The sequence below is a fragment of the Squalius cephalus genome (genome assembly GCF_949319135.1).
Source record: "Squalius cephalus genome assembly, chromosome: 6".
NCBI lineage: Eukaryota > Metazoa > Chordata > Actinopteri > Cypriniformes > Leuciscidae > Squalius > Squalius cephalus.
The window spans coordinates 46,098,836-46,123,675 of record NC_137127.1 but is presented as its reverse complement, the minus strand read 5'-3'; the positions used below and the strand labels follow the sequence as shown (position 1 = coordinate 46,123,675).

Below are 24,840 nucleotides of genomic sequence, written 5' to 3'. Positions count from 1 at the left end.
CTATCCATCTATCTATCTATCTATCTATCTATCTATCTATCTATCTATCTATCTATCTATCTATCATTTATCATCTATTTATCTATCTTTCTATCTATCTATCTGAATTACTTGCGTACTCCAAATAATCTCACATGCTAGTAATTACGATGGAATGAAACTTTCACCATTTGTCGATATCTGTGAGATCCAGAGACCAGCGTCCCCCAAGGAGAAGCTACGGCATTGTTTTCCAATCTTTATCCTGACCGTAACGGCACGCCAGATGGTTTGATAAACACACTGTGAAATCAATTTATCAAGACATAGCTGGAGGTGGTCACAGGGTCAATGATGACAACTCCAGATTTGTTACGTATCTCTCTTTCTCTACATCTCCTCTCCTGCTTCTTCAAACCACAGATTACGTTACATTAATGGTTGCTGTATTTCTAACATTGAACAACACAATACAAGGTATCCTAACAAAAAGTTTATTTTTTCAGTGTTAAAGTGGATGAATCATGAGGAAAAACATATTTCTTCATCTTTTCAGATAAGAATTCAATGACAATACACTGTAACTTTCAGGAAAAGACCTTTTATTGAAACTAAGCTGCACTTTTACACGTCAGCAACCCATCGAAACTCGTCCAGTCTGCCTGTTTGTCTGGACATTTGGTGCTTCTTCAGTAAAAATACATGTCTTTTATCCCTACACCAACCAGATATTGATCAAATAAGAGCCGCTGGTCAATGGCTAACATGGTCTGACAAACAAACCCTTGTGGAAAACAAGTACACTTTAACATGCATTTACATTTACGTAAATAATACACTTTAAAAGAATATACTCAAGTGTGAACTGAATGTAATGTTTTCATACACTTAAATGCATGTTATTTTCATGTATTACAGTTTAAATTTATAGTAAATCCTGTTAGTTGCAGTTGGCTATTTTAACCCACTTAAGTAGAATCTTAATTTGTAATTTCATAATTACTTCTATTGTCTTTAAACTGTATTGCCAAATGTACAAACTGAGTGCGAACTGAATTTAATGTTTTTTGGATAATTTTTGGACTCTTAATTGCATGCATTTACAATTAGATGAAAATATATTAAAGTTTAAATGTATATTTAGCTATTAGTAGAACTTAAGGCATCTTTTTTTGACCTGCTTAAGTAGGACTTATATTTCAATAAATTTGTAATTACACATTTACAATGATGAAGCTGCAATTTAGAACATTTAAAAAAAGTGCTAACTTTACATTTACTATGAAATAACACACTACAAAAATTCGAATAATCAAGTATTTTACCTGTGCTTTAGTATGTTTGTCAACACATCAAAATTAGTGTACTTCTTTAAAGCACGACAAAAGATTATTAAAACATAATGATTTAAAATATACTTTAAAAGAAAACTTTGTTGTCATTATTACAAAGTGCACTAGGTGAGTTAAAATCATATTAATGAAAGTGTGCTCTCTTTAAGTGCACTTAAGTGGCCTTTTATTTTTTAATAAATATACTTTTAAGACTTGGGGCCCTATCTTGCACCCAGCGCAATTGACTTTGTACAGCAACGCATGTATCATTCCTATTTTGCACCCGACGCACAGCGGACTTTTCCCTCCACAGAGGCACGTCGGTAAATTAGGGAATGAACTTGTGCTCCCGGGGGCGGTTCAGTGAAAAGAGGAGGCATGTTCCAGCGCAAACGTTCCCTGGTGCTATTTTGCAGTTTCAGAAAACAATTCCGCCACAGACCAGGAGAAACCTCGTCTAAAGTCAGTGGCGCGTTGCACATGTTATTCATATGCTATTTTAAAGGCGCATGCTTGGCCATAATCAATGTAGCATGTACACAACGCACATACACTTTGATTCTCTCATCTACACAGAAGCAGTTTTCATTTTTAGAAAACCATACATTATTACAAGGAACAATATTACCACACGAGGGAAATCATTATTGTGTCCATGAAGATGTGAAAAAATAGCCATAAATCTAGCTTACACATTTACCCAAATTATCATACGCCTGTTTAACCGAAGCTAATCTGGGTGTGTTTCTCCATCCCCAATGTCACTTCTCTGTGTTTTACGGCCCTGACGAGAACGTCGGTCTCCTCGGCTGTGAACCGCTCCTGGCAAATCCGCCGTTATAATAGCAATCCGCCATGGAACAAGCGCGCCTGCTCTTAAAGGGAATGTGAGATGATGCTCTGATTGGTTTATTTCACCTTACACCCAAACCACACCTATGAGTAATGAAGCTACTTCAGACCAACACATTTTAGATTTGCGTCGGGCGCAAGAGTCATTTATCCCGAGATCCGCCCACAAAGTTACTTGCGTTTCGCGCTTGATACTTGCGTTTCAGATCGTTAAAATAGGGCCCTTGAAGTAAACTACAAGTTCACATTCAGCGCACTTCTTTTTCACAAGGGTATTGACACACACACACACACACACACCAACACATCAGGTTATGACAGTCATGTTTCCTCCTCTGGTGTAGATATTAACGAGTGTTTGCAGCCGGGTTTCTGTGAAAACGGGAACTGTGTAAACACCCGAGGGAGCTACAGTTGTGTCTGCAAAGAGGGCTACTTGCTGGACGCCTCTCATGGGATCTGCATCTGTAAGTACGGGACAGTCGGACACGAGAGGAGGACAGCCATGCCACACACAGCTACAGCCCTCAGTCATACACAGGCCAATACTAACACATCATGAGTTTCAAATCCACACTACAAAGTGAATGCACATGAGTGAAGGCTTTGGCTGTGTGTGGCTATGGTTCTGTCTATTCCAGCAGGATTACTTGGCACTGCTTGAGAGATGCCTGTCGGCTCCATGCATATGCATCCTTAAATCGAGGCCTATCCTGACTGATCGCTCCGTGTTTTCTGGTGTTTTCCCATCGACTGGGAGCTGCCTCTTTCTGCCTGAGTTTTTGCATCTGGGATATTCTGTGACTCTATTTTAATCAAGTTTTCTTCTTGTCTGAATCTTGTCAAGCCTTCTTGAGATTCTGAGCATGTTTGTCAGTCAGGTAAGTGTACCAATGCCTGCTGTGTACGTTATATGTACTACATTGTGCAGTGATTTGCTCAAGCTGATCTGTGTGTCATTTCCAGTGGCTCTGTGGCTGATTATTGTATGCCTGGCTCTACTTTAAACTTTGTTTGTGCTGCTGAACCAATCAAAGCGCCAAAAGTGTAAAGAATGATGTCAATGTAGAATGAGTAGCAGAAATATTTATTTCCTTGGGGCTGTTGTGTTAAGCTATTTGCGTAAGTATGACGTCCATGACAAACCCAACCAACTTGAAGGAATAGTTCCCAAAAGAATCATTTGCTCACATCATTCCAACCCCGTACGACCTTCCTTTCTTCTGTGGAACACAAAAGGAGATGTTTTGCAGAACGTCCGAGCTGCTCTTTTCCCATTCAATGAAAGTAAACAGTGATTAACAGTTTAAGTTGTGCATTCTAAGCCATACAATAACTTTCTGTGATGAGCAGGCAAAAAAACATTTTACAATAAAAATGTTGCCATTGTTTTTTGGTTTTTTTTGGGGGGGGTTTAGAAGCAAGATTTCAGTGAATTATGTCTTAAATTCTAAAATGTTACTCACACTATATAACACTTTTGTGACTGTTTCTTAAAGGATAACTGTCGCCAAAATGCAACCTAGGGTCTTTTTGTGAATCTACCTGAGGCAAACTTTCGTTTAAAAGCATAAATAGGATGGAAACGCCACTTTTAAGTTTGACTGTATTTTAGTTTTCGGTCAAATTGCCTTTTGAATGGGAGTGCTTGGGGCACGACTATGATAGCATCAAAAATCGCTATTTTTAAAACACTAAAAAGGCTCGACACAACATGAAACTGTGCTGGAAGTCTCACCAGGGGCTCTACACATGAACTCCAGCATTGAGAACAGTGTTTGTGTACACAGAGTTTACTAAAAAGAAAGGTTTTGAACAACTCACTGTATCTGTGTCCACCGGCATTATGACAGTCAAAAATAGTCGATCTCCGAATGCAACGTAACAGGGAGGAAAGTAAAGATGGAAAGCTGCTAAAACTTAGTTCCATATAAATTCACGGATAATTTGTTGTTTTGTCGTTAGTGAAAATCAATATTGACATTGTATTTGAAAAAGGATGCTCATATAAGAAGCAATACTAAAATTCAGAGTCAGTTCATTCGCATTCGAAGATCGACTATTTTTGACTGTCATAATGCCGGCGGACAAAGAGACAGTGAGTTGTTCAAAATCTTTCTTTTTAGTAAACTCTGTGTACACAAACAATGTTCTCAATGCTGGAGTTCATGTGTAGAGCCCCTGGTGATACTTCCAGCACAGTTTCATGTTGTGTCGAGCCTTTTTAGTGTTTTAAAAATAGCGATTTTTGATGCTATCATAGTCGTGCCCCAAGCACTCCCATTCAAAAGGCAATTTGACCGAAAACGAAAATACGGTCAAACTTAAAAGTGGCGTTTCAATCCTAATTATGCTTTTACACGAAAGTTTGCCTCGGGTAGATTAACAAAAAGAGCCTAGGTTGCATTTTGGCGACAGATACCCTTTAACACACTTAAGTACACTTTTAAAAAGTACAGTTAGTAATAATGTCACATTAAAAGTTTTCATTTTAAGTGCTTTTTAAGGTGTAACAATAAAAATGCAGTAAAGTACACTTATTTAATTAGGAAGTAATTATGAAGTCACGTATAAAGATGTATTGAAGTTCTACTTAAGTGGGCCAAAAAAGCACTCTTAATTAATAATAATGCAAGAGAAACTAATAATTACTCTTTTTAAAAATGTGCTCAAGTGAACTTCTTTTTCACACCGGTATGGCTTCAGATGTATAGTGTGAGTCATATATAGACAGATTTTTTTATATCTTTATGCTTTCATTGTATGGAAAAGAGCAGCGTGAACATTCCTCTAAACTCCTGCTTTTGTGCTCCACAGAGGCAAACAATGTCATACAGGTTTGGAACGACATGAGGGTGAGTAATTAATGACAGAATGTTAATTGTTGGGCGAACTAACCCTTTAAAAGACCACTTAAATCACTTCAAGAAGCATTTATGATTATAAATGAATGCATTAATATCTGCATGTACGATCTGTTGCATGTTTAGATTCCTATCCCTACCTGTGTCCCTACGTAATTATATTCTGCTCTGTTTTTCCCCTCATAGCGCAGAAGGTGATCTCGGAGGAGAAGGACCAGTGTTTCCGGATCCTGAACCAGGGCTCCTGTTCTCTTCCCATCCTGAGGAACATCACCAAACAGATCTGCTGCTGCAGTCGAGTGGGAAAGGCCTGGGGGAAGAAGTGTCAGTTATGCCCTTTCTTCGGCTCAGGTAAGAGACTTTCCAGGCATTCAATGAATGCACTTGTCTTTTCAAACAACTACATTAGAATGAACATCTTTAATGCATAAGTTTGGGCAAAGAGTAGGAAGAAGGATGGAGGACAGCACTGAGAACATTATGTGTTAGTACAGAATATTGAAACAACATGATTTGGTTTTAACACAAAGAGTCCAAATGTTCCTCAAGGACCCCGTCCCACCCACACCACCAGCAATATTTCTCTGAAAATGACTGGAGGAATATCAAAGGAGATGAAATTTACAGTGTAATTTGTCTGTCTTCGTTTAAATACCACAAGTTGTGGTTCTAGCGTTGTCCCGGTTGACCCTTCCTGTTCCTGGCTCGATGGAATGGATTAGTTCACTTCAGAATTTAAATTTCCTGATAATTTACTCTCCCCCACGTCATCCAAGATATTCATGTCTTTCTTTCTTCAGTCAAAAAGCTTTTGATTTTGAGGAAAACATTCCAGGATTTTTCTCCATATGATGGATTTCAGTGATTATCAACGGGTTGAAGGTCCAAATGTGAGTTTCAGTGCAGCTTCAAAGTCTCGACACGATCCAGCCGAGGAATAAGAGTCTTATCTAGCCAAACCATCACTCATTTTCTAAAAAAACTTTTTAACCACAAATGCTCGTCTTGCACGTCCACGACTTCACGCATTACGTAATCATGTTGGAAAGGTCAGGCGTAACCTGACATGGGCGGTAAATGTAGAGTAGGGTGAAAAACTCCATCTCATTTTCTCCTCCAACTTCAAAATCGTCCAACATCGGTGTTTTACCTTTTATTATAATAATAAAATAATGGTATTGTAAAGGGCGTTTGATTTAGTCTTTGCATGTTGGCTTGGTCAACTGTGACCTTTCAACGTGATTACGTAATGTGTGGCGCATCACAGCTAGTGCAAGATAAGCATTTGTGGTTTATTTTTATTTATTTTTTAATGGCCGATGGTTTGTCTAGATCAGGGCTTTTCAAACTTTTTGTGTGTGTGGACCACTATTTGTAATCAAGAATTTTCGCGGACCACCTCATAATACACATAATAAAATATGTCTACACAGAGTCCTACCTGAATTAATCTGCACCTCTAAATAGGCTTATTAGCACTAAAACTATCATTGGTCATCACATCAGTACAACAGGCTTGTTAAAAGAAAGTTTACTGCACACAACGGCTGCCACATATTTAATTTATTTATTTACTCAAGCGCCCGAGGGCATAATCAGGTTCATTTGAACAACAGGCTTATTTCCATAGCAATGGAGTATGAAATCTATACAGTAATAATAACACTGGAATATAGTCAACATTTCAAAACCTTTGGCCATTTTAGGGGATTATTAATCTTCAGTTTTACAAGTCCTCAAAAAGTGAGTTTGTCCACTTAACAGCACATCTGCAAAACATTTCAGAAACGCGAGATCAAGAAACTAACTGGAAATTAAAATAATAACAGGCCTTATTCATTCCATTTATAAACATTTCGTTTCATATAAACTGCCTATGCCTAACTGTGCGTTCACACCGGACGCGAATAGCGCGTCAAATTCAAAAAGGGATCATATGTCAAATTCGCGCCTGCCGCGTCTAGTGATACGCTTGACCACTTTGTAGGCTATCAATTCCCGCGTCAAAACAAAAGTTTGAAGCGAAATTTCGTCCGGTGTGAACGCACCATTAAAGGCTATGCGTGTGATGTGATAATGAGATAATATTTGCCTCTGCCCTTTTATCTTCAGAGAACCTGTTGCTATCCACCGAACCAATGTTGTGGTTCTAACGGCACTGAACTTGAATGTCACGGCCGAACACCACTAGGCTATTTTAGTAATCACACAATAACTTGACAAATTTAATTAAAATGTTATATCAATATAGGGCTACATATTCTTTTTACTTTTTTTTTTTTTTTATGGGAATTTCCTGGTAAAATGAAGGTAAAAAAAAATATTACTTTATATTTTATTTTGCCTTTCCACGGACCACCTGCAGTACCCTCACGGACCACTAGTGGTCCGCGGACTACAGTTTGGGAATGGCTGGTCTAGATAAGACTCTTATTCCTCGGCTGGATCGTGTCGAGACTCTGAAGCTGCACTGAAACTCACATTTTGGACCTTCAATCCGTTGATAATCATTGAAGTCACTAAATGGAGAAAAATCCTGGAATGTTTTCCTCAAAAACCTTCATTTCTTTTCGACTGAAGAAAGAAAGACATGAACATCTTGGATGACATGGGGGAGAGTAAATTATCAGGACATTTTAATTCTGAAGTGAACTAATCCTGTAAGAAACAAAAACATGTAACTGCATTAGATTTTTACAGGTTTTCAGCACATAACCTTGTGTTCACAGCTGCCTTCAAAGAGATCTGTCCTGCTGGACCGGGTTACCATTATTCGGCTTCGGCAGTCAAGTTTAACCAAAGACTAGCCGAGGTGCTTGACACTGGCGGGCCGCCCTTGGTCTCTGAAAATGCTCGTACATCCACACAGGTCGTAGTATCCCAACCTGAAATCTCCAGGACGCACTCAACAAGCTCACTGTCAACCAGAATCCAACAATCGACCAACACGCAAACCATCAGAGTCCAACAACCTTCCATCTCTCAGTCTACGAGACCACAGAAACCTAACGCTGGTCCACAGACCGGTTCGTTTATCACTATAACTCAACCGAATCCAAACCTGTCAACTGGTGGCTCTCAAACCACAAACGCCAGACCTCAGCCTTCCAGTGTTCGTCCTGGGAACGCCGCCTCAGTCAACCAGCCGGCCAGAGTGAACACGTGTGAGTGACAGCGTTTCTTATAAAGTTATTTATTAACGCACAGTTGTGGAGGTGTGTTTAATTCAATCAAATTGTTTACAGCTGTTGTCCGTACGCAAACCAGCCGGCCCTCGGTTAACAGACAGCCAGTTTCTCCAGTTAGGCCTCCTGTGCCGACTACATCCCGGCCACTGCCGACTCGACAAGGTAAGCCATCGCTGAGGCTTCAGGAAGAGAAGTGCACTTCAGCATACTTTTATAAAAGAGCACTTAATACGGAAATAATATACTTTAAAAGAATATACTTTAGTGTAATGTTTTCAAACACTTAATTGCATGTTATTAAATGAAAATTGTATTAAATGCAATACATTTATATTAAATGCAATTTTTACCCACTTAAGTAAGACTTAAGCACATCTATTTATTTAAAGTGCCTATTATGGATTTTTGAAAATGACCTTTCATGTAGTGTGTAACATAGCTCTGAGTGAATGTAAACATACAGCAAAGTTTTAAATCTGAAAGTGCACTGTATATAAAGTTATTGTCTTTCAAATGTAAGAGTCGACTCTGAGTCACTGAAATGATTAGTTTTTCAAACGAGTCATGAGCCGTTTCGTTGTGACGTTAGATGAAACATTTAAAATGTAAAATGTACAAGTAAAATAATCTGTTTGTTGATGGACATGCACTTGTTAATGCTGATGGTGAGGAATTACAGTTGCAACATCTCATAATGTCCCTCAAACTGAGTCCTGCTCGAGTCGTCCTTGCGATGGAGGTTCGAGTTGAATGATTAGTTCTTGTTTGATGTTTCATCATCGGACTCGCGCTTGGATTGATATGGTAAAATCAACGTCATTGTTCGTTTCTGTGTTTAGTTTACGGTGTAGGAAGCCTCAGGACACGCAGAGCTGACGTTGTTATGGCAATGGGCGTTTTTGTTTTCGACACTGTACACGGTAGACCAATCACAGCAGACTGAGCTGTCTGGCCAATCAGAGCAGAGTAGCTCGCGGAAAGGAGGGATTTAGAGAGATTGATTCATCTGACGAGTTGTTTGAGAATCAGTGAAAATGTGGTGATATGCAAATGTATTTTATGAGAAAATTATGCATTATGCATGCCTTTAATGCATGTAAACCTGTTGTAGGAGACTCCACAACAACATTAGGAAACTTTAAAAATAGCATAATGGGGCACTTTAATTTCATAATTATGGTTAAAGTGTACTGCTGAATGTACTAACAAACTTTAAAGTCCCTCTGTGGTGAAAATCCAGTTTTTAATGTTGTTTATATGTCTATGTGGTGTTTTTAATATGCTTTAAGACAAACCATGTGTAAATTCATAAGTCAACACCATTGCTGAGTATTTTCTCTGTAAAACTGCAGTGATTCTTGTAACCAATCAGATCAACGTGTGATTGTCAACGAGTGAATCTCTGAGCTGGTGTGAGTGAGTGGGGGCGGGGCTAATTATCATATTCATAGAACCACATATACTAAATGAGGAAATGAGGAAAGGGTTTAAAGTTACATTCAAGCTATTCAAAGGCATGACGAAATTTATTTTCAAGGAAAAAAACGTTTAAATAAGTAATTTTGGTGATCAAAGATGAGTTTTCCGGGATAAAATTATTGACTACAGGGGGACTTTAAATAAATGTGTTATTACACATTTCCAATGAGGAAGTTGCAATTTATTGCATTTAAAATATATTAACTTTAAACGTAATATCGAATTACACATTACAGTTAAAATTATAATCAAGTATGCTTTATTGCTTTGTTTAGTATGTTAGTCAACACAAAATATTATTAAAATAATGATTTAAAAAGTATTTTGCAATTTTTTGACATTATTACAAGGTGCATTTCTTTAAAAATGTACTTAAGTGTATTAAAAATCATCACTCTTTAAGTGCACTTAAGTGGCATTATTTATTTCATTAATCTATTATCTGCGGGTACAGTTATTTTTTAAATATACTTTTAAGATTTGAAGTACACTACAAGTGCACATTCAATGCAATTAAGCACACTTCTTAGGCTTAGGCTTGTGACTTGAAGACCTTGTCCCAAAAAGTGCTCTGGATGTGGCCTTTCATGAAGTCCATGGCCCTGTCCCAAAAGGAACCCTAATCCTTCACGAAACCTCCTCTGAGTCCACACTTTCTTGGCACTTTGACTGTCGGGTAGAAGTCTGTTGCGGAGCTCGAATCATTGTGGGCTTGGCAAAAGTGTGCATATATCGCCCGCGAACATCCTTCTGAAACATAAAATGGGAAGGACACCCTACAGTCTTGTGGACTTAACAGGTGCGCACAGGACCACAAGTGCACATGATGTGCGCCATTTGAGACAAGGCCCATGAGACTTTTGGATGTCCCAGTCGTCATTTTATGATTCAGAAGTGTACTCACAAGTTCCTCCTTGTAGTGCTTTATGACCTAACAGTAAGTGTAGTCTGAGAGCGGGATTTGGGACAGGTACTATTGCATATGTTGTTTGTACAGCTGTTAAAACTGTTAAAGTTAAAAAGGTAATGGTCTGTTTATGTCCTCAACTACATGGATTTTTGGGCACTGCTGTTCTTAATCTGTTCTTTTTTGTAAAGCCACTAATATAGCTGTTGGGTGTTGGTTTTTCTCAGAAGTGCACAGAAAAAAATTCATTGGCCTGCTCATATAAATGACCGACATCTTTGATTTCCAGAGTTGAAGTGACGCCAAATTCATCTCAACCTTGAAAAATGCAGAGCTGAATTCCGCACTGTAATTTTCTCATCATTTGCATCCAGTTTGATTGTTCGATGATGTTGGTTTGGAGAGGAATGAATAAATGTCCATCAAGTTATGATCACGGCATACCTCTGAGATTGACTTGGGCTAATGTGGAGTTGTTTTCCGTACAACGCCGACGCATCAATGAAGAAATCAACTAGCTAGTCTCGACTGTTTCCCGAAACCGTACTGTCGCAAAGTTGTCATTCAACCACGTTGGTTAATGACGTCACGAACTTAGTGGAGTAATAACTTCTTTTAATGATTCGTTTGAGATCGAATTAATACTAGACTTTTCGCTATAAATTACAGCCATGACATCTGAGGACTATTTCTCATTTTTCTCAGTTATTTTGCTTTATCTCCAGATTCAGTCATAGGCTCGTTCTTACACTAGAGCTCGTTCACACATGCGCACTCTTCAGAAACGGTGCTTTAAATCTCTTGACAAACTAAAAGACTTAAATGACGTTTGTATGTATTCTACATAAAATATACAGGTTGTACTGAATGTCAGTTTGCTTATTTGGCTCAAGATAAGGATTTATTAAGTCCACATGTCATGGAAACTAGAGACTCTTCTTCTAACCACAAGTCGAGATTTGTCGTTCCAAACACACAACTTTACGATGCTGTTTGCGAATGTTCATTAGAACGATGGTTTCGGGAAACACAGACTCGTTGAACTGCTGATAACGACAGAACTTGCAACCATAGTTTGCTATCGAAGCTTTTAAATACGCACCCCTGATTAGATAACCACAAACTGACCTGATATTGAATCAGTGTGTGTTTCCCCCAGATGCCCGAGTGTGTGAATCGCGACCTCAGGTGTGTGGGTCGGGACGCTGTATTGACCTGCCAGGCGGCAGACACACGTGTGTGTGTAACACTGGATATATACTCAATCCTCAGCAAGGCCACTGCCAAGGTATGAACCTGGGAGTTAATGCATGACTAAAGAATAAGAAATAAGCAACACTTACACTCTAAAGAAGATAAATATGTACGATATGTACCTTCAAAAATGGGGTTTAAATCACATTGAGATTAAATGTTCCTTCCACTGCCATTATTTTAGATAATTTTCAATGACTCACAAATATTTGGCATTATAGAAGGATTCCTCTTTTTCTCATTGGTGTCTTCCAAGGCTTTTAAAGGTCATAGTGACATTGCCTAGAGGCCAGCCAGCTCATATATTTGTCATCTCTGTCTCCATCTGCATATGATTTAACTGTGTGAATTTCTGTGTACATGTGCATTACATTATTGTAACACACTGAAAGCCTCTTACAATTAAGGAAAAGCACGAGTAATGTATCATACAGGAGCCAGCAATATTATCAGTACCATAATAACCAAGCGATGATCGAAGCATCTCATCTCTCTCTCTCTCTCTCTCTCTCTCTCTCTCTCTCTCTCTCTCTCTCTCTCTCTCTCTCTCTCTCTCTCTCTCTCTCTCCAGACAGAAACGAGTGTCTGTTGACGCCCAGGCCGTGCTCTGTGGGACAGTGTGAGAATACGGCGGGCAGCTTCCGTTGTGTTTGTCCATCGGGATACCAGACCAACTCCCAGCAGACCATGTGTGTCGGTTAGAGACGTTTCATTCTTTCGGCTGACCACGTCCTCTATCTTTAATTTACCGTTCATGTCAATGGTGCTTTATAGAATGTTTTTAGAATATTGTGCATTTAATAATTTATGAGATCAGTTAAATCATTGATGGATTCCACAGATTTTGATGAGTGCCGTCAGGTTCCCAATCCCTGTATTAACGGCCGCTGTGAAAACACACTGGGCAGCTTCAGGTGTGTGTGCAGAGCTGGATACAAGCTTCAGGAGAACAGCTGCATTGGTAATTCAAATCATTTTACTCATAATGGGGTTCTCAAACCTTTTGGGGGCCAGAGAACACATAACTATAACAGTGATTAAGCATATGCTTTGCTACAGTTTGTAATTTATCAATGGTTTATTAAAAAGACCATATGAAATCCATCTTATTTTTTCCCACTCCCAAATGTAATGGTTGAATTCAATTTTAATAATCATGAATCATGTCTAATCAATTGAATTAAAAAAACTTCAACTACATTGTTTAAATGTTTGCAATAACAGGGCCCTATGAAATGTTGCATTTTTTTATGTTTTAATACAAATTTATTATCAAAAAAGGTGGTAAAAATGTAATCAAAATAAAATGTCAAAGTTTCTTTAATTTTTTTTTAGCAAAGTGCTGCACAACAGAACAATTTTGTGACTATTCCTTAAATAAATTAGTTTTAATAATTTGTATTAATATTACTATGCTACTGTACAAGAGTAATATTTTTCTGTCATAATTTCAAGTTAAACCGAACTTTTATTTTGATGCATTGTCGTGAAGAGTTTCAGTGTGCATTTTTGATATGGCGATAGTTTTCTCAAATTAAATGCTGTTGAAGTCACTTTTACGAGCATCTCGCGTGTTTGAGAGTGTGTGTGTGTGTGTGTAGTAGACAAAACTACTCATCCTGGTGTATACAGGATAGGGATATTAAAATGTATTGCATAATAGGAATGAGTCTCCAAAAAAGAACTCAAATATACTTGATGTGGTGTTTTATTATCCTCAGACATAGATGAGTGTGTTGACCCGCTCCGGTGTTCGGGTCAGGAGTGTGTGAACTCTCAGGGCTCATATAGGTGTGTTTCCTGTAAGCCTGGCTTTGATCTGCTCAATGGACAATGCTCAGGTAACACACGACACAGAAATATCACTATGTATTATTCCTTTTGCAGACTAATCTTGTGTTACCCTGGGGAAAAATAAGCTAACTTTAGCATACTTTTACATTAAGTACTTATCATGGAAATAATTGTCTGTGTTGTGTTTAGTTTGTTCATGCGTTTAGGTTAGCGCTCTCCTTACCCTTGTTAGTTCATCAGCTACTCATTAGTTAATGATTATGTTCACCTGTTCTTTGTTTAGCTCCCTTGTGTTTATATGCTCCCCGTTCTGTTCAGTTCTCGTAATTCTTTCTTTTATTCAGATATTAATGAATGTCGCCGCACCCCGTCCCCATGTCCCGACGGCCGCTGTGAAAACACACCGGGCAGCTACAGATGCGCGTGTCGAGACGGATACAGACTGCAGGCCAACACCTGTGTGGGTAAGAAAATGCTTTTAAGTTTAAATAATATACATGTATATTATTGTGTTCATGTGTGCATGGATTGATGTGTACGTTGCAGATGTGAATGAGTGTGAGGACCCATTGCAGTGTCCTGGACAGGAGTGTGTGAACTCTCAGGGAGCATATAGGTGTGTGTCGTGCAGACCTGGATTTAGCTTTAAAAATGGAGCATGCTCAGGTAACGACTCGTTTCAACCTGCAAGTCATAACGTGTGAAATATGTACAGACCCTGAAAGTGGGATGCTGTTATGTGTCCAGATATCGACGAATGCCGTCAGACGTCTTCTCCTTGCTCGAACGGAGTGTGTGAAAACACACTTGGCAGCTTCAGGTGTGTGTGCAGAACTGGCTTCAGACTGCAGGGCGGCACCTGCACAGGTATGATTCTTCATACAAAACCAATCGTGAAAAACTGGGCTTGAAATAAATCCTGTAAGTCATATGTGTGTGTGCATGTGGACGCAGATGTGAATGAGTGTGAAGATCCATTCCAGTGTCCTGGACAGGAGTGTGTGAACTCTCAGGGATCGTATTGGTGTGTTTCCTGCAGGCCTGGATTTAGTCTTAAAAATGGATCATGCTCAGGTAACGACCACGAATGGACCGTTATATAATTGTATAATTGCATTATAATTGTAACCTAACAATACTTAGGTTCAACTTAAAAAAATACTGTTGCAATTAGCTATGACAATTTTAAATTTTGCGTTAGAATAACTTTCCTGGATTTAACTTGAGATAACTCAAATATGTAAGTTTTCACAACTTAAAATTGTAATGCAGCGCAAACACTTACTTTTTAAAGTTACTTTTACAGTGCAATTAGTTTTTCTCAAATTAAATTTATGGTTTGGTTCAAACCTTGATTTAATTTTAATCAAAAAATATTATTTTCCTAAAGACAAAAACATTAACACAAAGTAAAAAGATCGGTCACACATTAGTGTAGGGTCCAATTCTCACTATTAAAGATTTTGCCTGGTTACTGATTATTAATAGTTAGTGAGTTAGTTTACATATTGGGTAGGATTGAGGATGTAGAATGTGATCATGGAGAAAAAGGCATTAATATGTGCTTTATAAGTATTAATAAACAGTCAATATCCTAGTAATATGCATGATAATAAGCAACTAGTTAATAGTGAGAATTGGACCCTAAACTAAAGTGTTACCAAAAGACTTTTATAAAGACCAGCATACTTAATCTATATGTTCTGAAGACATAAGATCAGTAATCTTCAGGTTTATATTCTGTTCTATTGACTCTTATTGTAACATTCTGCCTTGTTTCCGTTCGTTCCTGTTTCCCCGCTCTGTTTAGTTTCACCTGTCTAGTTTAGTGTCCTTTGTTCTAGCCCTGAGTTTCCAGCAGAGAAAGCATGAAGCTCACTGTATAATGACCAAGTTGTTTATTTGTGCCAGATATCGACGAGTGCCGCCAGACTCCTGAGCTGTGTGTTAACGGCCGCTGTGAGAATAACATGGGGAGTTACAGCTGTTTGTGTCGGCCTGGATTCAGACTGGAGGGAAACATCTGCAAAGGTCTGAGCTTCATGACAGAACTAAACTGTTTTACTGGAATAAACCTTCTCAAGCTCAACATGTGAAGAAGAAGTGCACTTTAGCATACTTTTAAAAAGAGCACCTATGATGGAAATAAGTATGAATTGAATGTAATATTTTCCGACACTTAATTGCATGTCAAGTGTGTGAAAATAGATTATAATTCCCACTGAAGTAGGACTTTCAGTACTAGATATAATTGAATAATTACTTCTTGTTACGTAATGCAGACACTGGAGAGGAAGGTGGACAGTGAGTTTTATTGATAATAATGGGGCAGTGATGAGGTGAATTACAGTCCAAAGGATGATCTAAAAGGGGGACACGGAGGAATGGAGACAGGGAGATATGTCCACTTGACATTAATAAGACCGGACCTCGAGCTTTGGTGAAGTGTGTGTGCTTAAATAGTGACAGTGATGAGGGTGATGATGAGGTGCAGGTGTGTGTGATTGGGAATGAAGTGCAGAGGATGGTGATCTGTGACACCTCTATTGTCATATAGTTAAAGTTACTGCTGAATGTACTGACAAGCGTTTATGATAAACTCAAATATACTTTAATGTAATTTCTATTGAAACTAGTGTGTCATGTATTTAAATACATTTGTAATTACACATTTGCAGTGATGAAGTCACAATTTAGTACATTTAAAATATATTAACCTCATGTAATATTGAATAACACATTACAGTTAAAAAAGTACTTCACATGTGCTTTAGTATGTGAGTCAACACATCAACATAAGTCGGTAATTTCTTTAAAGCATGACAAGAGTTTAGTAAAATTCATCAATTTTAATGATTTAAAATGTACTTTAAAGTAAAACTTTTAATTTGATATTACTAATTGCACTTTTTAAAAGTGTACTTAAGTGTTACTTAAATGTACTTAAGTGTGTTCAAAAAAAAGTCATGAAAGTGTATCTCTTTAAGTGCACTTAAGTGGCCTTTTATTTAATTAAAATTATATTATCTGCAAGTACAGTTTTTATATATATATATATATATATATATATACTTTTAATACTACTATGTTGAAGTACACTACAAGTGCACATTCGGTACAATTAAGCACACTTGTTTTTTTCACAAGGGATTATTACAGATTTCATCCTCAAAGTTGTTCCATTCATAAAATGAGTGTTTCTTACTTCGTTCCAGATGTGAACGAGTGTGAAAATGAGCTTCAGTGCCCAGGAAAAGAGTGTGTGAACTCGGTCGGTTCCTTCAAGTGTGTCTCCTGTCAGACGGGCTTTGAGCTTCTTGACGGACACTGCCAAGGTATCACTTCATGTGGATCTCCACATATAACATTTACAATTAGCTTACAAAAGTGAAAAATAAAGGGGAAGTGGTTTCTTTTTTTAAGTCTCCATGCAATTATGAGACACAATTATCAATCAGTCAACTTTTATTTCTATAGCACATTTAAAAACAACACAAGCTGACCAAAATGCTTTGCACTACCAAAATGACCAAACAGACTTATATTGCGAGATATAGAGTCACAAGTTTTATTTCCAATGCTACAATTTTCTATGTCATCATCATTCATTTGTTAACAAACATGTATCCATTACATCAATGAGCTCATTGATTCTGCCTTAAATTATCACATTGTTTAAATAAATACATTTTTAGATAGCTGTGATTTGTATATGTAAAGCTGCTTTGAAACGATGTGTATTGTGAAAAGCGATATAGACATAAATGTGAATTGAATTGAATTCTGAGGTGGAAACGGGCCCTCTCTCCAAAAGTCAAGTCACATTTATTTGTATCGTGCTTTTCACAATACAGTATAGATTATTTTAAAGCAGCTTTACAGAATACCGGTATGCATGTTTGAATGTTACAGTGTGATAATGTCATAAAGTTTAAATGTTCTATGTTCTAGAAATGTTCTAGAAATGTCAAAAATGTTCTAACTGGCTGACTGACTCCCTTTACACTTTTTATTTGTATTGTAACTGAGTCTAGTTCTGTCACAGAGACAGTTGTAATATCTCAGTTCAATCATATGCTGTATGTCACTGATTAGGGACATTTTATGTGTTTGTTAAAATACAGTATGTATTCTGTACCATTTCTTGTATGATGGTTAAGATTTTAATCGGGTTATTATCGGTACTCAAAACTAAAACCATAAAAAAAAAAAAATCATTACTTGAAATAAAATTAAATGTATATATACAAATATTTTAGCTAGTTGTCAACATTTTAACTAAAAACTTTAACTAAAATTTAAATGAAAACCGAAAATATAAAATGCAATCTAATTCAAAATATTAACAAACACTATAATATGGTGCGTTCAAGTTCTCCTGGGAAATTCGTTTTTACGACTTGGAATTTTACAATACTATCGTTTTTTTGTACATGCAACTTAGATAGTTTTATTGTTAATAATAATAATAATCTAATTAATTTCAACAAATGCACCATCAATACAGACGCTGCATTCATTGCATGCTTCATGTTTTCTTATTGACACGCTCACAACTCTTTCATGTGCATAAAACCTTCTTTCTGACTTGATCACACCACTAGACGTCAGATTAGACCGCATATTGAATTTAACATGGATGAAAATAAGTGTTTTATCGTTCATCAGCTGAAAAAAATCATCCTGAAAGTGATTCCAATGATGTCTTTTCTCTGTGCCGTTATCATTATAGTTGTGGTGCAATTCTTTTATATTTAAGATGATTTTTAGAACTATATCATTATAGTTAGTGTCCTCGGTGTGAACGTGCCTGTACAGTCATTACAGTGGAAAACAAAAAGGATTTTTTGGGAGTTTTTCTCCACTGAAAGTTTTCTCAGAAAGACAATCAGATTGTTGTTAAACTCCGGTACTGTATTTCTATCCCTCAAAGTCTCGTTTTCATTCCTGTCAAAAATTAAATATGTGTTAGTGCTACTAATGTTACTAAGATAAGTCTGATTTGAATGCCTATTTTAATACATTTGTGTGTGTTCAGACACAGATGAATGTAGTCTCAACCCGACGCGCTGCACTAATGGCGAGTGTAGAAACACTCCCGGCAGCTTCAGATGTGTGTGTGCCGTGGGCTTCCAGCTACAGGACAGCGCTTGCACAGGTACGAGAACACACAGGGCTGTCAGTTCATCCTTTTATTTCACTTCATCCAGTAGCATTTACATAAGCTCTACATGTCTTCCTTTATTAGACATTGACGAGTGTTTGGACGCACTGCAGTGTCCCGGCCAGCAGTGCCTGAACTCTCCGGGCTCGTATAAGTGTGTTCCCTGCAGAGACGGGCACAGCATGCAGAACGGACGCTGCACAGGTTAGACGAGCTTAACCTCCAACCACAGGCGTTTCCGACATCTGACTCGCCATGTCGGGTTTAATCTTCGTTAATACTTGTTGTGCATACTTTCAAGTCATCTTGCAGTTCCCTGAGTGCAAACAGCTGCTTCTCACCGCACAAGTCAAGTCAAGTCAGCTTCATTTATACAGCGCTTTTAAAAATATAGATTGTTTTAAAACAGCTTTACAGTGATAATAGGAAATTATAGTAACAGAGATTGTTTGGGCTTTACAGCAGATCTAGAATAAAGTTATTGTCCAGCTAAAGTTTAGTTTTGATTGATTCACTTCCGTTGCAAAGATGATTGGTAACTTAGGGGCCGCAGAAAAACCCTTGGGGCCCTATCTTGCACCCAGCGCAATTGACTTTGTACAGCGACGCATGTATCATTCCTATTTTGCACCCGCGCACAGCGGACTTTTCCCTCCACAGACGCACGTTGGTAAACTAGGGAATGAACTTGCGCTCCCGGGGGCGGTTCAGTGAAAAGAGGAGGCGTGTTCCAGCGCAAACGTTCCCTGGTGCTATTTTGCAGTTTCAGAAAACAATTCCGCCACTGACCAGGAGAAACCTCATCTAAAGTCAGTGGCGAGTTGCGCATGTTATTCATATGCTATTTTAAGGGCTCATGCTTGGCCATAATGTAGCGTGTGCACAACGCGCATGCACTTTGCTTATCTCATCTACACACAGAAGCAGCAGTTCTCATTTTTGCAAATCATAGGCTACATTATTACAAGGAAAAATATTACCACACGAGGGAAATCATTGTTGTGTCCATGAAGATGTGAAAAATAGGCATAAATCTAGCTTACACATTTACCCAAATTATCATACGCCTGTTTAACCGAAGCTAATCTGGGTGTGTTTCTCCATCCCCAATGTCACTTCTCTGTGTTTTACGGGCCTGACGAGAACGTCGGTCTCCTCGGCTGTGAACCGCTCCTCGCGTGCGTCTGGCAAATCCGCCGTTATAATAGCAATCCGCCATGGAACAAGCGCGCCTGCTCTTAAAGGGAATGTGAGATGTCGCTCTGATTGGTTTATTTCACGTTACACCCAAACCACACCTATGAGTAATGACGCTACTTCAGACCAACACATTTTAGATTTGCATCGGGCGCAAGAGTTTATCCCGCCGGTATAATAGCAACAGAGATCCGTCCACAAAGTTATTTGCGTTTTGCGTTTGATACTTGTGTTTCAGATCGTTAAAATAGGGCCCCATATGCGATCCGGCTACTCATATGCACAAAACAGTGCCTGGTGGCTCGAGAACGCAAACCATGAAATAGGATCCAAGGTACGAGCCTTGAAAAATATAATACAACTTTTTTTTATCGCTTCCGCATAGCCACGCGAACCGGAATTATCCCGACAACGTTTTATCTGTACTGAGGTAAAGGGAAGGAGGCCTGTACAGGGAGAGACTAGCTGACACTTCAGCACTGCGTTGTCGTCATGTTCAGGCGCAGGTCCTTCATCAGATCTGGATACGGCCTGGATCCGGCGGACTGCGGTAAACCTCCGGATAAACAGAGAGACTAATATTAGCGTAGACACCATTCTTCTTATGATGTAACGAGTACATCAGGATTTATGGGGAGTGTTCCCAGTTCCTGCTGACCTGATCTATGCAGCCTAACATTGAATTACAGAAGTCTATAATGTGTTATGTGTATGGTAGGTTAAAGAGATGTGTTTTTAGTCTAGATTTGAACTGACAGAGTGTGTCTGCTTCCCGGACAATGGTAGGAAGACTGTTCCAGAGTTCTAGTGCTAAATAGGAGAAGGATCTACCGCCAGCAGTCGATTTTGATATTCTAGGTATTATCAACTGGCCGGAATTTTGAGATCGCAATAGACGTGACGGACTATAATGTGTTAAGAGCTCGCTCCAGTACTGCGGAGCTAAACCATTTAGTGCTTTGTAAGTAATCAGCAATATATTAAAATTGATGCGATGTTTAATAGGGAGCCAGTGCAGTGTTGACAGAACCGGGCTAATATGGTCATACTTCCTGGTTCTGGTAAGAACTCGAGCTGCTGCGTTTTGAACTAGCTGTAGTTTGTTTCTTAAGTTGTTTAACAAGTAAAGGATGATGTGCAGAAAGTTGGCTTTGGCAAATAACGGCATCATGTGTGTGAGAGCTTCATTCCTCCTTCATGGTCTATCTCTCTCTTCCTTCATCTCTCTCTGCGGTGTGAGAGGAGGCATGTGGCCTACAGATGGCAGGACTCAGATCTCAGCCACGTGTTCTGGCACAATTATCTACATCCGCCTCGATTGTGTGTTTGAATCATGTGGAGAGAGAGATAAAAAGTGGCCAGGTCGAGGGAGGGTTGATTCGACACATCTGTCTCTCAAAACCCTCTAAAACCTTCAAAACTATATTTATAATATTATATATACAAATTATATATATAGACTAGAGCACACTTGCATAGAAAAATTAAATATTAGTAATTAAGTAAAAAATATTTAATCAAAAATAAATCATGAAATGTCAATACAGTTTACAAATATTTTTTTCAATAAATAAAACGTTAATTAATAATTCAAACATGAAATGTTTCAATAAATAAATAAATAATAAAACATGATAAATATCCTCATAAATAAATACAACAGGCATTCAACAGGTGATGCCGACATTTACAGTATTTATCAAATTTCATTTGATTTGAGATTCATTTTATTGACAGATTTCATCATTTATTGATTTTTAAACATTTATTTCTGGTTACTGACATTGCATGATTTTTTTTTTAAAACATATGTATTTTTTTATTGAAACATTTCATGATTTATTTATTTTTTAAACATATTTATTTATTTTATTGACACATTTCATGATTTATTTATTTTTTAAACATATTTATTTATTTTATTGACACATTTCATGATTTATTTAAAACATTTATTTTATTGGCATTTAATTATTTGTTTATTTATTTATTTTTAAACATACTGTATATTTATTCATTTTATTGACATTTCATGATTTATTTATTTTTTAAACATATATTTATTTTATTGACACATTTCATGATTTATTTAAATATTCATTTTATTCACATATTTAATCATTTATTTATTTTTTTAAACATTTATTCATTTTATTGACACCTTTCATGATTTATTTGAAACATTTATTTTATTGGCATTTAATGATTTTTTTTTTTTTTAAACATACTGTATATGTATTTATTGTATTGACATTTCATGATTTATTATTTTTTTTTAAACATTTATTTTATTGACACATTTCATGATTTATTTAAATATTCATTTTATTCACAGATTTAATCATTTATTTATTTTTTAAACATATTTATTGATTTTATTGACACCTTTCATGATTTCTTTATTTTTTAAATATATATTTATTCATTTTATTGACACATATTATGATTTATTTATTTTTTTATTATTAAATTAAAAAATTATAAATTAAATTAAGTTATTAAAAACAATATTATTCCATTTAAATATTTACTATATCGGTTTTACCGAATTACCTTTTGACACTTCAAAATCTTTAAAATACCTTTATATGTAGTAAAATATAATTAAAACCTTTTGGATTCAGTAAAAGAGATCAAGTTGTACTACCTTACATACTTTGAATGTTATATATTTGTTTTTTTTATTATTATTAAGGCCTTAGGACAAAAAAATGACCCGTCACGTCATTGACCCATTTATTCATTTTATTGACATTTCAACATTGACATTGGGGGTGGTGGGTGGGGGGAGGGGGGAGGGGGGTCAGAGAGATGGGTTAAAATGGTCATTAAAACTAAATTATGACTATATTCTTGCAAAAAGCTTGATTGACATTAAAAAAGAGGCTGCAAGGAAGAAGATAAAGTATGATTTGATGATATGATGCTTAGCGTGGCAGACTCAAGCACATTAATACAAGCACAGCTTTTATGATTCTGCATTGTCACAAGCTGTTTGTTTCCCCTTCAGACATTGATGAGTGTGCGAGTCCTCGCGTGTGTGGGCCGGAGAGTGTGTGTGTGAACACGGACGGGTCGTATCGCTGCGACTGCTTGCCGGGGTACAGAACAGCTGGTCCACGGCGCCAGTGTCGAGGTCAGACACGATTCAAAGAAAACACTACATTCAATTCTCATTCAGTTCAAAGAAAAAAACACACACTTTCATGCTCTTTCTCGCTGCTTAGAATATGCTTTTCTCAAATATGAGTTTGTTTTTAACTCATTTCTCCCACTATGGCACGCTGTCATCCACTGGCTCAGACATTAACGAGTGTCTGGAAGGAGATTTCTGCTTCCCGAGCGGAGAGTGTGTGAACACAGACGGCTCGTTTAAGTGTGTTTGTGCGCGCGGCTACAAGAGCGCCGTTAACGGGACGTCCTGCCAAGGTATGACACCAGTCCTCATATATATATATAACCAACATCAAGCTGCCATTTTACATATAACGTGTCGGGAAATATAAAAGCTATAGCGTGACGAATGTTTTTCTTCCCGACCTTGGATTTGGATTGTTTTTCTGAATTCTTCAGTTGTCATTAGGGAGTTGTTTTAAAAGAAAATCTCTCAAGTGTGAAAAGTTACTTAACTCTTGGATGAATTGATTCTCATAACTGCATTACTCAAAAGCCTGAAGTAAACATTTCTCCTTTCGACACGTCCACCACACGCTCTATTAGATAAAATCAAGATGCAGGATAATTACGCAGCATGTGATAGAGGAAAACATCTGCACTCGACTCAAATCCTGTAGTCAACCTGATTATATATATCAGTTATTGTATGTATTGCATCATTGAAATGTATATTGTAAGTGCGTATAGTTTTAATTGCGTATTATGTTATTTTAAAGGTTCATAATTTTGTTTCCCAAACAGATTTATGTGCATCCAACGTCAAAAACCCTTTAATTTCCTCATAATATCCATCACAGCATCAGCTGTTTTCTCTCAGTGTCTGAAACGGTTCGATCAAGGATTCAGTCTCTCTAAACCCCGCCTCTCTGAGAGCTGCTCTGCTCTGATTGGTCAGATGGTCCAGTCTGCTGTGATTGGTCAGAAAGCAAACGCTCATTATCATATCTGAATCTCAGCTCTTGATCACAGTGATACGAACAGTAACGATGGCGTGGGTTTTACCGTATCAATCTCAGAAAACAGCGTCTTCTCGACATGAACAACACGAACCAAACTCTTCCAGTCTCAGATAAACTGCAGTGTTTGAGGGCGGAGCTAAGAGACATGGCTCAGCCAATCAAGATCATATATGGCTGGCATTATGCAAATTAGTTACAAACCTACACAGGTTCAGTGGGAAGAGAGACTGGAGTCACTGACGACTCGTTTCAGGCAGTTCAGAATCTTTGCAGAGCTTTACATTCACAAACAGCTTTTTTACACACTGAATCTCAGCACACTGACAGGGGTACAAATGTTTTGAGCCTGAGCATTACTGATGACGATGATGTCATGCTGGTGTGTGTGCATGTGTGTGTATGTGTGTGTCCAGATGTGGACGAGTGCAGTCAAGAGGGAGTTTGCCAGGACGGCCGCTGCGCCAACACTGAGGGATCGTTCCTGTGCCACTGCCAGACCGGCTTCACCACCAACCCAGAGAGAACCGCCTGCCTGGGTAAAACACACACACACACACACACACACACACACACACACACACACACACACACAAACTCACACACGTCTGGTTCACTATCTTTGTGGGGACTCTCCATAGACGTAATGGTTTTTATACCGTACAAACTGTACATTCTATCCCCTTACACTGCCC

At 37.8% G+C, this 24,840-nt stretch overlaps 1 protein-coding gene across 2 annotated transcripts in view; it reads left to right on the top strand.

The window, feature by feature from the left end:
* ltbp4 (latent transforming growth factor beta binding protein 4) overlaps positions 1-24,840 on the top strand; it is a 100,785-nt gene that overhangs the window by 58,195 nt on the left and 17,750 nt on the right. The window contains exons 10-28 of one of the 2 annotated variants that reach the window (XM_079873329.1): positions 2,510-2,632; positions 5,216-5,380; positions 7,759-8,193; positions 8,275-8,379; positions 11,763-11,891; positions 12,429-12,554; positions 12,699-12,818; positions 13,579-13,698; positions 13,996-14,115; positions 14,198-14,317; positions 14,399-14,518; positions 14,606-14,725; positions 15,563-15,682; positions 16,867-16,986; positions 18,690-18,809; positions 18,900-19,019; positions 23,023-23,148; positions 23,316-23,441; positions 24,562-24,684. In XM_079873329.1, coding sequence (XP_079729455.1) covers positions 2,510-2,632; positions 5,216-5,380; positions 7,759-8,193; positions 8,275-8,379; positions 11,763-11,891; positions 12,429-12,554; positions 12,699-12,818; positions 13,579-13,698; positions 13,996-14,115; positions 14,198-14,317; positions 14,399-14,518; positions 14,606-14,725; positions 15,563-15,682; positions 16,867-16,986; positions 18,690-18,809; positions 18,900-19,019; positions 23,023-23,148; positions 23,316-23,441; positions 24,562-24,684 — 2,658 coding nt within the window. The remainder of the gene's footprint in view (positions 1-2,509; positions 2,633-5,215; positions 5,381-7,758; positions 8,194-8,274; positions 8,380-11,762; positions 11,892-12,428; positions 12,555-12,698; positions 12,819-13,578; positions 13,699-13,995; positions 14,116-14,197; positions 14,318-14,398; positions 14,519-14,605; positions 14,726-15,562; positions 15,683-16,866; positions 16,987-18,689; positions 18,810-18,899; positions 19,020-23,022; positions 23,149-23,315; positions 23,442-24,561; positions 24,685-24,840) is intronic. The other variant, XM_079873330.1, reaches the window with a different exon arrangement.